The 17,170-nt window shown below is 36.6% G+C and overlaps 1 protein-coding gene across 1 annotated transcript; it reads right to left on the reverse strand.

Annotated features, from left to right (window-relative positions):
- Positions 1-1,070: 1,070 nt before the first annotated feature.
- LOC134749123 (uncharacterized) lies at positions 1,071-4,409 on the reverse strand. The gene is made up of 3 exons (XM_063684028.1): positions 4,068-4,409; positions 2,410-2,628; positions 1,071-1,786 (listed from the first exon to the last, which is right to left on the reverse strand). Exons 1-3 carry the CDS (start codon positions 4,263-4,265, stop codon positions 1,100-1,102), a joined length of 1,104 nt encoding a protein of 367 aa, XP_063540098.1. The 5' UTR covers positions 4,266-4,409; the 3' UTR covers positions 1,071-1,099.
- Between the last annotated feature and the right edge of the window lie 12,761 nt (positions 4,410-17,170).

Genomic DNA, 17,170 nt, shown 5'->3' on the forward strand with positions numbered 1-17,170 from the left:
CTGACTATCAGTCCGCTGGACGATATCGGCCTGTCAATTGTTCGGAATTATCAAATTGTTGTTTTAACTGACAGGCCGATATCGTCCGGCGGACTGATAGTCAGTGGGCCCCTTAAATATGTAATACAATGCATTGGCATGACACTGACGAACTTTAAGTTATTATACTATTTCTGCACGAGTTTTATGTACATTTTACAATGCATGCATGTTGTAATAATGCGACTGCCAAAATTCGAAAGTATTCATGAAGGTGTCAATATATTATAGCTATATTAATCTTTATTACATTGAAAGAAACTGCTTTTGACAGTAATGTATAAATAAACTGAAATATCTATGTGTTAAACAAATAAATGCATACCGTAGGCCTATCATAATCCTGTGGCCTACAATAAATTGGATATCTGATGTGATGTAAATAAAAACAATTCTTTTAACCATTGTATATTTATCAATGACATTACGTTCTTGTACTCAATACTCAATGATACTAATACATGAAAGTAATACCATATTATACAATATTTTTACGGATATAATCCAGTGTTTGAAGGTTTTTCTTTGACAAATTTTATTCTTAATTTAGAAACATTTATCATAACATGAGACTTGTTTTGATGTTGTAGATTTTAATATCATGAGGCAATTTTATGGCAATATTATAGTTTGTAATATACCAGTTAAGTATGTTGCCAAGCATGGAAATGGATGTATATTTTGGCATTTTGTGGAAAACTGTATATTCAATGGTTTAGCTTATATTTATTTGCCTCGAGTGATCATTATGAGCCATATTTTATGTTCCAATCAATGTTGTACAATCATCGTATAGTCATTCAGATATATTTTTACATTTAAATATGCTGTAATATCATTTAGTTTGATCAAAAACGGTTTTTTACAATTAAGATCTTGTAGAAGTTTGTAAAAGACATTGAATTTATATCAATACACTATGTTAGTTGCAACATAAAAGTATTGGTGAAAAAGTAGTTATTTTATTTTGATTGAGAAGTATAATGAAAACATATAATTTTTATATAAAAATATATAAATAAGGCTTCAAGAACATTGTTTCATTTTATATTTCGATATATCAATTAGACATACCCAGAACTCTATACAGGAATTTCCCATCATCATCATAATAACAGTCATCCACTTTATAAGTAGCACCTTTTTTGTAAGCCTTCTTCGGAATTCTAATTCTTTCTGGATATTCCATAACAGATGTTTTTTCTTCACTTTGCTCATTAAATATTGATACTTCTTTTGGTTTTTCTTCTGGTAAATCAACTTCGTTACTTAATTCTGTAGCTGATACTTCAGTTTGAGTGGAATTGACTGCACTAAGCATTATTTGGTCTGGGAGGTCAATGGCATTGCCACTATCTAATCTTTTTTTAATTTTAGTTGTCATCTCTTCTAATGTCACCCTTTGGTCACCTTTTACTATTTTATTTTTACTCTTAGTGTTATTAGATGAGTGTATGGCAACTTCTTTAGAATCATTTTCTTCAATATTATTGTTATTTCCTTTTCCCGCACATCTTTGTACTATCTTTTCAAATTCGCCCATTTTTTCTACGATTACATCAGGTTTCACTGATTTAGCTTTCAGTGGTGGTATAGTTCTTTCAGAGAATTTGAGAAAGTGTTGGCGTAAATCTTGTGGGATGTCTAAAGTGTTTTCTTTAAGTTCCTTCCAGTTTCTCATAGCAGATTCGTCATGACGAGCTATGCGTGCTTCAGTTGCTGGTTTCCAAGGGTATTTCAGTAATTTCTAAAACAAAATCGAATTAATTGAAAAACAACAGTACAGTTAAGACTTTAAGAGTCATATCAATAGTTTAAAGACAGCAATGCCATTTGTCTTTAATTTTACTTTTAAACTACTACTACTATCAAAACATGTTGTCTCTAAGGAAAAAGGACCTTAGTTAAATGAGTTTGAGGTTATGTTGTAATTTTTGAAATAAACAAAATCTAAAGTGTCTGGTAAAAACATCTCAATATTGCCAAAACACTTAGTTGGATCAAGCTAACACTGTGTGGCATTTTGCTAAAAGTGGAAATTCTATCTTAAACAATATGATGTTTATAATGTTAATGTTTATGATGTCATAATAATATGATGTTTATATTGGGGGGATATGGGACCCCCAAGACGGAAAAAAATGGAAGAATCTGGAAGAGGCCTTTACCTCTTAGAAGGATTCTGGAGCAATTTTTCAAAGTAAACAAATTAGATTTAAATCTTAGATTAAGTTTTATTATCCAGAAATAAAAGTCTTTTTTATATTTTATTTTATAATGACCCCCCCAAAGTAGACAAAGTAGTTTGTTCTGACAAAGTAGATGCATCATATAAAACTACATTTACCATAATTATCAGGTTAAACATACCTTAACAACAGCGGCAGTTACCGGAAAGCTCTCTGCAATATGCTCCGGTGTCCATTCATCAGGCTGCTCATTCACTAAATGCCGTATCTGCTCCTTTTCACTCCAAGTCAACAAATTGGGCATGTTCTCCTTGAAGTACTTCTCTTTAACAATTCTGTGCCGTAACTCGTGCTTGCCGGCCAAGCTCTCCGCTAGATGTGCATTGTAAGTTGCATCCATCTGAGTAGGATGAACAAAAAAAATATTTAAGTAATTTTATTACTATTTATCTCCTTCTGGATTTCACGGGCCTATAAATCCCGGTCTTTTGATAGGCTTGCGTGGGGATATAGATCCAACACGTAGAGGCCCCTTGGAGAGCTTTAATGTCATGTAGAATGCCTGCTGGAACCCGTTCACAGGTGCAACAATAGACACCCATGAACCGGTCGCATCAGGCATTGGGACTATTGTAGAAAAAGTGAACAGTATACCGGTTTATGGATTGAAGTTTGGCTGGTCAAAAGATTGGGCTATTGCTGAGAGGTCCGGACCCCTGCCATAACAATGTCTGTACACGTTATCGAGGCAGGCGGTGACTCGCCGCTGACTAGATGGGCCCCTGAAACTACCGTCGCAAAGACGACCAGGAGCAACACCGGTGTGAGCGGCTCAGGGGTGTCGAGAGGTGTGCGCCGCTTTCTACCCAGTGACTGTTAACAGCCACTGTGCCAACTCGCGTCTTATGCATCTTTCACTTCCACCCCTGGAGCATATAGCTCTTACGACTCCCCTCTGGACGGCCAATGAAGGCAAGCCAGAGCTGAGAGTCCTGCGGGTCCCCTTGGGGTCCACTCGACCGACGAAGACTCGCCAGAGACGGAGACCCTGACCGACTCTCTGGAGCACTCGGGTCCGTGGGGTCGTCACTCCCCAACAGCTCGCCACAAGCTGCCCTGCGGGCTTACTATTTATTATTATTATTTCATTTTAGACAGGCAGCTGATGCTGGTACGTCTAAATCATCCATCCATCATCATCCATCCATCCATCATACATCTTTTAAGTTTAAATTAAATTAAAGGGATCATAAATTGAGGATTTTAAATTTTAAAACAAAGACCTGTCAAAACATTCAGTTATCTTTCACCTTTTCGTGTTTGTTCCTTTCCTTTCTTATTTTTTGTTTTGTGTCTTTAGGGTTCCATACCCAATGGGTAAAAACGGGACCCTATTACTAAGACTCCACTGTCCGTCTGTCTGTCTGTCTGTCACGAAGCTGTATCTCTTGAACCGTGATAGCTAGACAGTTGAAATTTTCACAGATGATGTATTTCTGTTGCCGCTATAACAACAAATACTAAAAACGAATAAAATAAATATTTAAGTGGGGCTCCCATAGAACAAACATGTTTTTTTTTTTGCCTAATGGTACGGAACCCTTCGTGCGCGAGTCCGACTCGCACTTGGCCGGTTTTTGTGAAAACTTGTCTATGTGCAAGATGTGCAATAAAGTGACATACATACATAACCTAAAAACTAATGAACACAAGTTTCATTTAGGTAAATAGTACAAAGCTTAACAATGTTTAAGACATAAATTATATCAAAATGCAAATTGTACTTAGGCTGCAGTTAAAAAAAACTATTGTCACGAGATATTCATAATAAATACGTACATTATAGAATTCACTTTCAGATTGATCGAGAAATTCTTCTGGGTTTCCTGTTATAGGGACTCCTTCCTCACGGAGAGCGGCTACTCGTCTGTCCAATCCAGGATTTGGTCCAGGAACTTCCAGCCTTCGATTTCGCAATGTTCTTACAATAATTTTATCGCATGCACCGTAGACGCGTCGTAAGTTTATAGCAAACATTTTGGCATTAAAGCACTGTAACTATTTGAACGAATGATAACGGAAAAATATGTTATTGTTGTATGTATTTTTAATTAATAAAAGATCATTAAAAGTTCATAACAGCGAAAAGAACTCGCAATTCTCACAAACTGATTTTGATAGATTCATAGATTGATAGAGGATTGACAGTTGACATTGACACCAGTTTTGATAGTGATGTTTTTTTAAAATTCAGGTTATGGCCTAGATACAAAATATTTAAGCCAAGACATTCAAGTGTTGCGAAATTTTTCGAATCAAAAGTGTTTGCATTTTCACACTAAAGGTGTAACACACCATCGCACCCAAAGAGCATATAATCACTGATCGCACCGCACCGCGACCTTGGAGCAGTTCTAGGAATGGGGAAGGCGGCTGCCAAACTTTGCTACTAGGTGGCGCCACTAGAGTTTGTGACATGACATTAGTTTGGCCCCTCATTTTTTCTTTGAATAAAAAAAAAGATTAGTTTGGGCTGTGGCGTCGCTTGACAGAAAATAAACAAAACACTTTTTATTTGGATCGTAATATAATAACCTGAAATAAACAGTAAATTAATAATTTTAAATGTTGATATTGTAAAATAAAACTATTAAAACGGATTATATCGCGTATATTGAGTTTATAATACATCCCGACGTTTCGAACTCTTTACAGCGTTCGTGGTCAACGGGTGACCACGAAATATTATGTTGATATTGTACATTTTCCTTGATATTTTAAGCATAATATTTTCGAGTGAAAACAGTACATAGCCAAATATTATACTTAACCTTTCTATGAGGTCTTTTTTAGGGTTCCGTACCCAAAGGCTAAAAACGGGACCATATTACTAAGACTCCGCTGTCCGTCTGTCTGTCTGTCTGTCACCAGGCCGTATCTCATGAATCGTGATAGCTAGACAGTTGAAATTTTCACAGATGATGTATAAAAATGAAAAACATGAAATATGGGACACTTGGCAACACTGACACACCGACACTGGCACACCGACATTGGCAAATTCTCCCTGTACGAAATTGCAGGAGTAAAAGCCAGATAGGAAAAATAATAATAATAATAATGCATTATTTATCGAAATTACTGGACGTAAAATGAACTCAAATCTGTCCATCGGTTCAATTTTTTGGAAGCTTTCTAATACACACACACCCCACACACATTATTCTTACAAATAAAAAATAAAAGTTTCCCCTTAAAATTAGAAATGAGCGGTTTTGATTTATTTACAATACCTATTACTATTAGTAGTGGTAATTGCTATAACTGTTCCAAATTTTAGCTATATACGTCAAACGGTCTCTGAGAAAAACGCAAGACCGAAGTGATCCCATAGGTAAGTATTCCGTGAATAAAAGTTTTGTACGGAACACTAAAAATCGAAGTCGGCCCAGCCGTGTCGCGGAAGCGGAAAAAATACATAAAAAAGTAAATCCCGACGAATAACGAATTGAGAGGCTTCTTCGAAATAATTGCAACGATAGTAGGTATTCTTGCGTGGGTGATTGATGCACTTACTTATGATTAGGTAGGTACTTAGTCAATGTCGCGCGAGATACTGACGCGGCAATCTCGCGCTAGGCCGCTGAGTATTAATTACTTTTTGGCAGAAATTTTCTTTACGACGGGATAGGGACTAGGAACTGGACAAGGATAGGGGGTGGGGTATAGTGGTAGATGTTGTATTTGCTTGCCAACACGTGACTTGTGCGATAAAAATGCCGGCAAATTGAAACATGTGACCGCGGTTACAAACCAGACCTAAACGTGTTTGCTAATGTTTATAAAATGCATATACGGGAGTTTATTTTCCAAAAGTCACGTGCTCGATTGATCATCCACAAAATTAAATGGTACATCATACTTTTTAAGGGCTATCGCAGACACATCACGTCGGAATTCAGATCCTGAATGGCAAAGGGCTTTATACATTCAGACCTGCAGGCGAGAGGATGCTATTTTTTAACACCGCGCGAAAGAGACACACTGTCACGTCGATAAAGTCGACCATCATGCTGTGGGTTTTGTTATGTTCACCTCCTAGAAGACCCGAGAAGATTTAATTCCCTCCTAAATTGTAGGAGGGTATCCCAATATGGGACCGGCAACAAACTCGGCGGGACACATCTTTTCAAAACATCAGAATGTCCAGCATCATCCAACACTACGGTCTCACAGTCTATGTCTCGCTTGTTCCTTTATCAGGTGGACTACAGGATCCCAAGCTGGTGGTAGAGAAAAGCCATCTTCCCTATTAAAGTTTGGATATTTCTTAATCTCAATGGCCTCGCGCAGCATTCTGGGTATGTAACGCTTCTCCTTGGCAAGAACCAGAGGCTTATCAAACTTGATTGAGTGATTGGCTTTATCCATGACATGCTCACAGACAGCAGACCTAGGTCGACGGTGCTTGACATCAGCTATGTGTTCCTTCACCCGAGTGGAAATGCTCCGTTTCGTCTGCCCGACATATGATAGGCCACACTCACAGTCCAGCCTGTACACTCCTGCAGTCTGTAGAGGGGTATTGCATTTTACAGGCCTCAGGAATTGTGACATCTTCTTCATTGGCTTGAAATATGTTTTTATAGAAGCACGCTTCAAGATGTGGCTGATCCTGTCCGTGACCCCCCTGACAAAAGGCAGAATGGCAGGCCTGCGCTCGACTGTGGGGATCTTAATGTGGGACCTCTGGTTGACCCGCAGTATCCTGAGCTCGTTTGCCTGGAGCGCGCGCCTGGCATGCTGGAGCTCCGCGGCCAGATGCTGGTCATCACATATCCTCTGGGCTCTCTGAAACAAAGATTTGCCTACTGTAACAAGTTGACTGGGATGGTGATGCGATTTGCCATTTAAGTACCTATCAGTATGAGTAGGTTTCCTATACACAGTGCGACCTAGGGTGTTATCAGGATTTCTTTTTACCAATACATCTAAGAAGGGGAGAGAACAGTCTTTTTCCAACTCCATAGTAAATTTTATTTTGCTATGGATGGAATTTAGGTGATCCAAGAAAGTTGAAACACTACTTTTTGGAAGTATAGTAAAAGTGTCATCTACGTATCTTTTAAATATCTTCGGTCGCACAGGAGCCAATGAGAGTGCCCTCTCCTCGAAGTCCTCCATAAAGATGTCAGCGACTACTGGAGACACCGGAGACCCCATGGCCACGCCGTCGACTTGAAGATAGAATTCACCATTCCATAGCAAGTAGCCAGATGTAAGGCAATGTTCCAACAGCTTAGCATATTCCTCTGACATGTTCTGCTCACATAACCTCTTCTTGACAATTTCAATGCAGTCTTGTACCGGTAGGCTTGTAAATAGCGACTGGACGTCAAAACTGACCATGATCTCATCTTCAGTCAATGTTAGGTCTTTAATCTCACCGATGAAATGGTAAGAATCCTTTGTATGCGTGCTAGTGTTACCACGTAATGCTGAGAGGGCTCCCGCGAGGTACTGAGCCAATTTATATGTGGGAGCATCTATCTGGCTCACTATGGGACGTAGTGGGGCACTAGGTTTGTGTATTTTTGGCAACCCATACAACTTTGGAGGCACGGGGCAGTCAGGAACTAAACTTGCAACATTCAGATCAAGGCTCTCCGAGTAATCACTAATTAGTTCTTTAGTGGTTTTCAATACTTTCATAGTCGGGTCCGTCTTTACATGTTTGTAGGTTGTAGTATCCGCTAATAATTTTTTAATATTTTTCTTCTACTTTCTCCTAATCAGATCACTATACCGAATACGAGTGTGCCCTTAAACGGATCCCCACTATTTTTGTTACATTCTGTATAATTATAATATAACGCAAACGCAAGATAAGCGAAAAGATGTTGAAGAAACTTTCAGAACTTTATTGAAATCAGAATAAGCGCACGTACGTTACCGGTTAGTGATGTTACGACACTTACAACCTCTATATATAGGTCTACCGCTTAACTGAGTTGGTAGGTTAGAAGTTATTATGGCCTTCTACGAACTTGCTAGAGGCTTGGTTCCATGGAGCTGATTTGTATATAAGTAAAAATGTAATATATAAACTAGTTTTTGTCCCAAAACTAGGGTCCTGCTGCTAGAAAATCACCGCTCAACTAATTTACCGACCGCCTAAGATAAGTGGTACGAGTAGGTAGAGCTGTTATTTTTTCCAGTTAACTCGTTGGACGCATTAGATATACGCGCCGAACCTGCGCGCGATCAGTACGACGCAACAAACCGACGCCCGCGCGCGTACCATTACCATTAACTAGTAGTTGAGTGAGTGCTATCGAGATTCATTGAAAAGTAAGTACCCATTATTTTGGTGTCTGATGGTGTTCAAAATAAGGAGCTACTCTATTTTTTGATTCCCCAAATATCGACAACATTATATGTACTTAGTACGTGGAAAATTGTAATTTAGGTAAAGTTTTAAATTATTTCAAAATGATGTGTTGCGCTTGTATCAACAATTTGACATTACACACTTGTCAACTAAATATATTCATCAACTTTGCTCCAAAAAAAAGCCATTCCACTGCTAGGTACAAGCTATATAGAACCATTAATTTTGAAGTTCCTTTTCAATCGCTATAGGAATTAGTTTGGAATTTTAGATACTCGTACCTTACGAGTAGTTACCTAAGTAAACATTCAGCTAACGGACCAGCTGCGACACCGATAACCAGGGATACCGGTATATTTTATATGGGAACGATAACGGTATTTATTCGTTCTTTGTTAATTATTTCATTTCTAATTGGACAATCTAATAATACGAAGTCTATACCTAAAAAGACAACTGAGTCCTGCATTTGGAGTATAAAATAATTCGAAATATATGGTTATTTCGAAGTTTTTCAAAAAACCGGTTCCGATCACTGCCGATAACAAATTATTGTGAGATTCGTTTTACTATACATTAAATATACAGATACAAAATCTAAACACTACAGTTTATTGAGCGTAACTTCGTTGAATATCAACATTAATACAGCGAAACGAATTTCATAGTTGATGATTAAGTTGTCTATCATAATTTTTCAAGAAGGACACTATAGGTACCTACTGTTGTTCTAAAACAAAAATATTGTCTGGTTCACGTCTTCCCGAAGCCCATTATTTTTGTATTTATTTTATTGTTTGTTTATTCATGTATCAACTTTGTCATTCTTGTTGTACCTAGGTAATTTTGCAGCGTTAGAGCAGAAAAAAAGAGCACTGGCTCTTTTACTTTTTTATGTTATTGAACCTGGGTGATTGTTAGAAAAGGACTAAAGAAATTTGTGAAAAAATTTCTGTAGGTAATCGCTAGGATGTCAGTGGGGCGATTTTTGAATTTCGAGCGCCCGATTTCGTCACTCGAAATACTATTTTTGAAATACGAGCGATAGATATTGCGAATCTAGTGGTATTGACCAATCGTTTTCAATTCTATTAGTAGAATTTAAATGCCTAGTAGTGGAAATATTTTAAAGGAAGAACACGAATTCTAGCGATCGAAATTCAAAAACCGCCCCCCTGGTATTTGAATCCAGGGGATCTGCCAAGATAACAATTGTACAACGGCCAAACGAGATAAATTTTTTTGGGATGACAGATGCTACGAATAGTCGTGACTTTCCATACATTATGTAAGTTTCGATTGGCGTTTTCTAGAGTTAGACCATGCTAAGCTGGGAGCGATTTTGATAGCTGCCAACTTTGCTTGGTCTATCTTGCCGCTAAGAACCGATGACCAAAACGACAAAAAAATATTAAATAAGTATAATCACACAATCGCTCCCGCTCAGATAAGATCGCTTTTGGCACATTAGTTTTTAAGCATGACAGAATTTAAAATTAGTTGATTGTGACTAAGTGTTAAGTTTAACAGCCGGCATCCAAAGATGCATGGCCATTGACTCATAATAAGTGAATATTTAACATTTTTAACTTTATGTTGGGAAATAACTGGAAGTAAAGAGGCCACGGACGCTGGGTTGAGTTTTGCAAGGAATTTTACGAGCCGTTTCGAAATTTTGAATCTTTTGACATGTGTTTTTAAATTGACAAAAGATCCCAAACAAAAAGGGGAAAAAGGTGAACAAGTGGCGAGTCCTAAACAAAATACCTACCGTACTTAGGTATATATGTTATTGAAACTTTTTCCTACTTCGCAAAGTAATTTCTTATAATGTTTGAATTAAGACCGTAAATCAAACTACAATCGCTTTCTTTTTTCTGTCGGAACTTTCTTTTCAATTATTATGAGTACATTATACAACATTTTAGTTAACAATAATGAATCCCGGCCAATCACGACACGAGTCACCGTCACCGCGGGCATAAAACAAAACAATACCTAGAATAAGACTTCAACGAGCGCTTGGCCAGTAGCCGTATCAATTGTTCGGGCATATTACTCGGTGCACCACTGTTTAAAGGTTTTAAAGGTACAAGATAGTGAGTGAGAAATATAACAACTATAACAAGTCATCAGTGCAATTTGTTAGGAAGAAATAACGTGATTCTTGAACTTTTACTGGTTAACTTTGGTTTTACAAATTTTAAATTAAAGGGGAAATCCCCCGTTTCGTTAATTTGTATTTGTTTATTAGGATCGCGCAACAGAAAATACAATTTACATAGGTACTAAAATTAACATAATAAAACCATAATATATGATAATAATACCAGTATTCGATCCCTCTCTAAACTTTTTAACACAGCTTAATAGAAAAAGAATTAATCGCGCGATAATTAACTGTCTACCATAACGTCCGTACGATACCTATATTGATACGCCTCAGTATCAGAAGTTGTCAAGTGTCAAGGCAAATGAGAAATGAAGCAACCGTGCTACAGATACGCCGCGTATATCGGCGCGATTAGAGCTGTGATCCTTGACACTACTAATTATTCATGTTTATATGTAACTAGCTTATTGGAATGATGATTGTAAAAAACTATCTTAGGATCCATCTCTACACAAAATTTTATTTACATACATCGGTTCGGTAAGCGTGAAGAGGTAACAGACAGATAGAGTTACTTTCTAATTTATAATATTCAGTATGGATTCCATGACAAGACGACCGGTACCATAGAGGTACCGCAGAGATATGTTCGACTGGTTATTGACGATAAAAATGAAACAATCAATGAATATTCAATGAATGAATATGGTTTGCTTTTGGTTCTTCTTGTTTTATAATGTGCCACGAATAAACTATTTCTATTTCTATTTTAAACGCTTCTCGCTCGACTTAAATGCCGTACGTCAAAAGATCCCTATTGTTTCACTAAGTTGAAAATACTGGACCTAAGATCCTATTATTGCATTTTTGTTCAAAACCATTGCAACTATTGAGCGCCAAAGAGGTTTAAATTTAGTACAGATTTATATAATACACATAAAAAGTGATATTGTGCCAATTAACTAAACCGAACGTTGACACTACTAATTATTGATATATAGATGTAATTATACACATATGGTAACCAGCACGATAGAGCAATCGGCATGGTCCATGAATATAACTGGATCGGTCATGAGGGGTGGGGGAAATGACCGAACAGGATAGTCTTATGTATCTTTTAGTAGGAGTAGCAGAGAAAGCGCTGTTATTGTTTGTCCTTGTCACAGTCTCACATTTTTTTCCCCCACCGTAAATTTGAATGGTTTATGGTGGGGTACAAATCTACTCGATCAATCATATTGTCGCATTGCGTATGTTCTGTCTCTCACGGGCGCACACGTATAGCTGATCTATGTAATGCTAGGTCTATGGCATGGTCGGTATTGACAACGATGCAACGGGTCTCGACTCTCGACGACTTTCGTCTCGACTTAGAGACCCCGGCAAGCTCGGCCGAATTTCACCTTCCCATACAAACGAAGTTTCAGTCATTTTAAAACTACCTGTTGGATTGTAATGAAACTTTGCACATACAATATGATATGAGGTATATCTATGCCTGTAGATAGTTTATAGCTCCAGCTTATAAAACAAACGAAATAGAGCAAATCAAGTTTTGTATGAAAAACTTAAATTCTCTGTATTTTTTTAACTTTGGTATCTGAAGCTAAATAAACAGGCATAGATATACCTTATCCTAATGTAAGTACAAAGTTTCAGAGCAATGCCGGGGACTCGTAAGGTCTGTTCGTTAACATTACAGGTCCCTTTTAGTTCAATGTATTTATGTATATAATACTCATTCAGTTAAGTAACATGTGTTATAACAAAGTTATATATTAGCTAATAGACATAATATAACTAATTAAATGTGGTTGGGGTTGGTAATCAATAGCCATAAGAAACCATTCATGTTAAATATTAAAGCTATTGCTATTGTCAATCTTACGTCAAATCACAGTCAAATGTTTACAAGGGTCATACACATTCTATTGTAGGGGAGAGCGGGGACAAACGTAACACTGTACTTTGACCCTAGTTTCTGGTTAACCGTTTTCATTGTGATGAAATTAATATAGTCATATTAACCTTATGTGTGTGTGTGTAAGTTAAGGTGTGTTTTGTATGTATTAGAGTGACTTAAAAAAAACTTGTTTTGCTACTTGTAACCCCGTTGGCGGGCCGAAAGTAACACGTTGTGGGTCAAAAGTAACAAGTCACAGAGGTTTGTAATGAATATAATATGACATATGAAATCAAAAAAAGTACTAATTATGTAAATTATTATTAATAACACACGTTAATATTTGCATTTTAACTACTTAAACATGAGCATTTTATGAAAACAAATAAATATTAATTCTTCGATAGAAATCATTTTTATTTCGTGATGAGATCAATGATTGTGTTATACCTAAACATGTTTTCGAATCAGATAGTTCAGGGTCAGACTTCTTTTCACTCACAAATATGGCATACATCGTTTAAATCATCATTGACACATTAAGCATGTAACCCCATATTAGATCCAGTACATTGTATGGGATGCAAATGATACTTTTGTACCCATACGGCTTTGTTACTTTTGTACACGACCGCATTCTTCTGAAAACATGACAGATATCTTGGAAATGGAACGTACGAGAGAAAAACAAATTAAAACGTTTTACAATCAATCTAATAGTTAAGTTAATATAATATTTATGCATGGACTTAGGCTAGTTTTTGAAATCACAAATTCCGAATAGCCATTATTCCAAATTTTTAAATTCCGAACCACATAATTCCGATTGTAACAATTCCGACAGTGACAAACGCCGAATTTAACATTTACGATTTTCAAAATCACGAATTCTGAATTGCCCTTATTCCGTATTGACATGATTCCTAATTTAAATATCCCAATTTTTAAATTTCCGAATAACGATATTCCCAATATATTGTTAAAGTTAGTTTTCTTGAAGGTCGCAGTTCTAACCTAACCTAATCCACTTTTCTAGCAACAGTTCGTTTTCTTGGGGGTCGCAGTTCTAATCTAACCTAACCCACTTTTCTCGCAACAGTTCGTTTTCTTGAGGGTCGCAGTTCTAACCTAACCTAACCCAATTCTTGCAACAGTTCGTTTTGTTGGGGGTCGCAGTTCTAACCTCACCTAACCCACTTCTGGCAACAGTTCGGGTTCGCAGGATCGCAGTTCTGCCTAATTTATTAATACTGAATTTTTATGCCAAAAATATTTTATGCCGAATTTAACATGATGCGGCACGACAGGCACCTGTAATAATTACTAAAACGTGAGTCTTCATTTGAATATCACGGATTAAATTTTTCCGACCTTACAAAAAACCGAATTTCTGAATACCGAATTACTAAAACGGGAGTCTTTATTTGCATATCACGAATTTCATTTTTCCGACCTTACAAAAGACCGAATTTCTGAATACCGAATTATTTTATTTCCGATCAGACAAATGATTTTTCGGAATTTAAGAATTCAAAAAAAATATTTTCGGAAAAATGTATAATCGCAACTTTAAGCTTTTGGTCAAATGACAATCGGATATTAAGTTTTCGGAAGTAGCACATTCGTGATTTTGTTCCATCGTGTTTTTAAAAATCGTAATTTTGATATTTCGGACTTATAAAAAATCGGGATTATGAAAATCGTGGTTATAAAAATCGGAAAAATGTATTTCGGAATATTTGGGTGTTCCCTTTATAACTATTAGATAAACCTACAGAGCAATAGTTACTTTTCACCCGCCGTTACGTTGGTCCCCACTCTCCAGCAGGTAGAGGCTGCCAAATTTTTAGGGGTGTTCATTGATTCCCATTTAAACTGGAAGCCAGAATTATCCGCTGTGATAAACGCAGTAAATAGCGCTTGCTATGCCCTCAGAAGTCTTAGGGATGAGTTACGACAGACTCAACTGAAAATGGTTTACCATTCACTGGTCGAATCCAAATTGCGGTATAGTATCCAACTCTGGGGCAATAGTTACAAATATAATGTGCAGGCCGCTTTCATTGCGCAGAAAAGATCTATTAGAAAAGTGGCAAGGGTACCACAGGATACTCCATGTAAACCTTACTTTTTTGGACTTCAGAATCTTAACTGTCCCCAGCCTATACATACTGGTTATACTCACGGACTTGGTTAAAAAGCTGCACTTGATTGAAACTTCAGAACAGAGGGATAGACGTATAGCTTCTAGACGTGGAGGTTTACCTCAGACCGTGAGCACCAAACTAAAAGTAGTCAGTCACGCGGCAGGTTACCAGGCTATTGAACTATTTAATAGGTTACCTGTTGAATTAAAGTCTGACTGACTAGACTAAAGACCAATAGCCTCATTTTCAAAAAAAAGTTGAAGTATTTCTTGCTAGAGAAGTGCTACTATTCGGTAGAGGAATTTGTAAACGAACAAATTTCTGACATATAAAATTACAATTCGGTGTTATTAATTTATAAATTTACAATTTGACATCCTACATTCATATTTTAATCCTAATTCCCATTTTATTAATTTTCGTTTTTTTTTATTATGTTTTAATTTTAATATTAGTTGCATGTTTGTTTGTTGTTGTGTTCATGTAGTTTTAAGTAATTTATAAATTCAAACTCAATGTAAAATTGTTTTTATGAATAAATGATATATGATATCCTTTATGGTTAACTCGTTCGTGTCTTTCCTGTAGTTAAAGATAAGTTAAGAGAATCAAGCAATTTTTTACGCTGCACCCGTACTGACACTTGAGACTCAAATGAGAGAAATATGTTTATGTATAAATGTAGGTAGTAGGTAGGGACGTTTATTATTTTGTCCACAGAACGGACCTTTTCCTGAAACGTGTTTGATTGACTTGAGGACTTCTAAAAGTTCCGTATATCAGTCGTCATCAGGTTTCCATATACTCGTAAATTGAGGTCTTTGACTAATGAAATGGCATGCCAATATAAATAAATAATTATGCTGTTGCTGACGTAAATGGGATTTTGACGAGCACAACTTTAAAGAAAATGACAAGATCCAGTTCTTTATGAATGTTTATTAATAAACATATTTATTAGTTCCCAGAAGTCGTGATTCTGAGACATAAATATAGAATCAACAGGCAGATACCTACCTATATAAATAAGTAGGAAATTACCTGATCGAGTTTGCGGTCTGGTTAATAAGTACTATGTATATTATTGCACCTGACTGCCTCGACATACAAATCCGTTATTTGCAATTTTATGAAATTTCTATGACGATGGAGGCAATTTTAACCTTACTGTTCGTTGTTAGGATTTGAAAACAATAAAACAACCTTCTGTTGTTGTTCTTAAATGGTACCTATCCATTGTTACGATATTAGTTGGGACCACCGAATATAATTTGAAAGATTTACTTACACATAATCAGTAAAGATTTACCTAAAATAATTAAAAACATTTTTTTACTTTAGGTAAATTTAAAAACTATGTATAGGACCTGACATCGACGAAAGGTTGACTTTTGCATGGTTTTTGGAAAGAGGTTTATACTACATTTCTACTCTACGCATAAGTTTAACTACTTCGTTCTCCAATAGAAAATCTTATATAGACAAGAGGACATAATAATAAATGGGTACAAACAAATATAATGACCAATAAAAAATACTTAGGTACCCTAAATAAAAAAATCTCACCAATTTTTTTTAATAAACACAGAAAAATAAGGTCTAAAATTGCAAAAGTACCAGCTTTTTTAATCACGACTGCACTTCAAACACCAAATATAATGAGTGATCAACAAATATAACGAAATCTTCAAGAGCAAATTTATGCGATATTTTCACCTAAACAAACCATAATGATTACAAAGACATGTATACATATTATCAAATAAAGTAAAATGATGCCAAAATTACTGGCCCCTCCTGCTCAATCCCCTGAATGCTGCACCGCACGCGCCTTGCTCGCACGACCCAATCCTTAATTCTGTCAAGCGCGACCCTTACAGAAAAGAAATGCTACTTGAAAAGTGGGTTAAGTTAGGTTTGAACTGCGATCCTCACAGAACCGAACTGCTATCAGAAAAGTGGGCTAGGTTAGGTTAGAACTGCGACCCCTACAGAAAAGAAATGCTAGGTACTAGAAAAGTGGGTTAGGTTAGAACTGCGACTCTTACAGAAATGAAATGCTACTAGAAAAGTGGGTTAGATTAGGTTAGAAAAAGGTGACATAGTGGATTAATTAATTTAATAAGATAACGAGATGTTTTTAGTTTGCATGACATTTTCATGCACCATAAATTTGCCAAACTGTAGACGACAGTTTTGCCACATTGTCTATCTATACCTAATATCACTATTCGTGGAGTTATACAATGCACGCTAATGAAATGTATGGTCACGGCGCCAGCCATTATTGCCGATATGTGAGTTGGGTACCGGACGTCGCATTTGCTTCGGAAAATAACTGGCTAGTGAACAGAATGCCGTGCCGGTAAAACCCTAATGTACTAA

The sequence above is a fragment of the Cydia strobilella genome, chromosome 17 (assembly GCF_947568885.1).
Source record: "Cydia strobilella chromosome 17, ilCydStro3.1, whole genome shotgun sequence".
In the NCBI taxonomy this organism is placed as follows: Eukaryota; Metazoa; Arthropoda; class Insecta; order Lepidoptera; family Tortricidae; genus Cydia; species Cydia strobilella.

What these genes read in the sequence shown, in the direction of transcription:
- LOC134749123 (XM_063684028.1), bottom strand. Translation starts at nt 4,265, where the DNA reads ATGTTTGCTATAAACTTACGACGCGTCTACGGTGCATGCGATAAAATT. An exon ending in CTGAAAGTGAATTCTATAAT is followed by an intron (nt 2,629 to 4,067) that starts GTACGTATTTAT and finishes CATCCTACTCAG; the next exon opens with ATGGATGCAACTTACAATGC. An exon ending in TAACTGCCGCTGTTGTTAAG is followed by an intron (nt 1,787 to 2,409) that starts GTATGTTTAACC and finishes ATTTTGTTTTAG; the next exon opens with AAATTACTGAAATACCCTTG.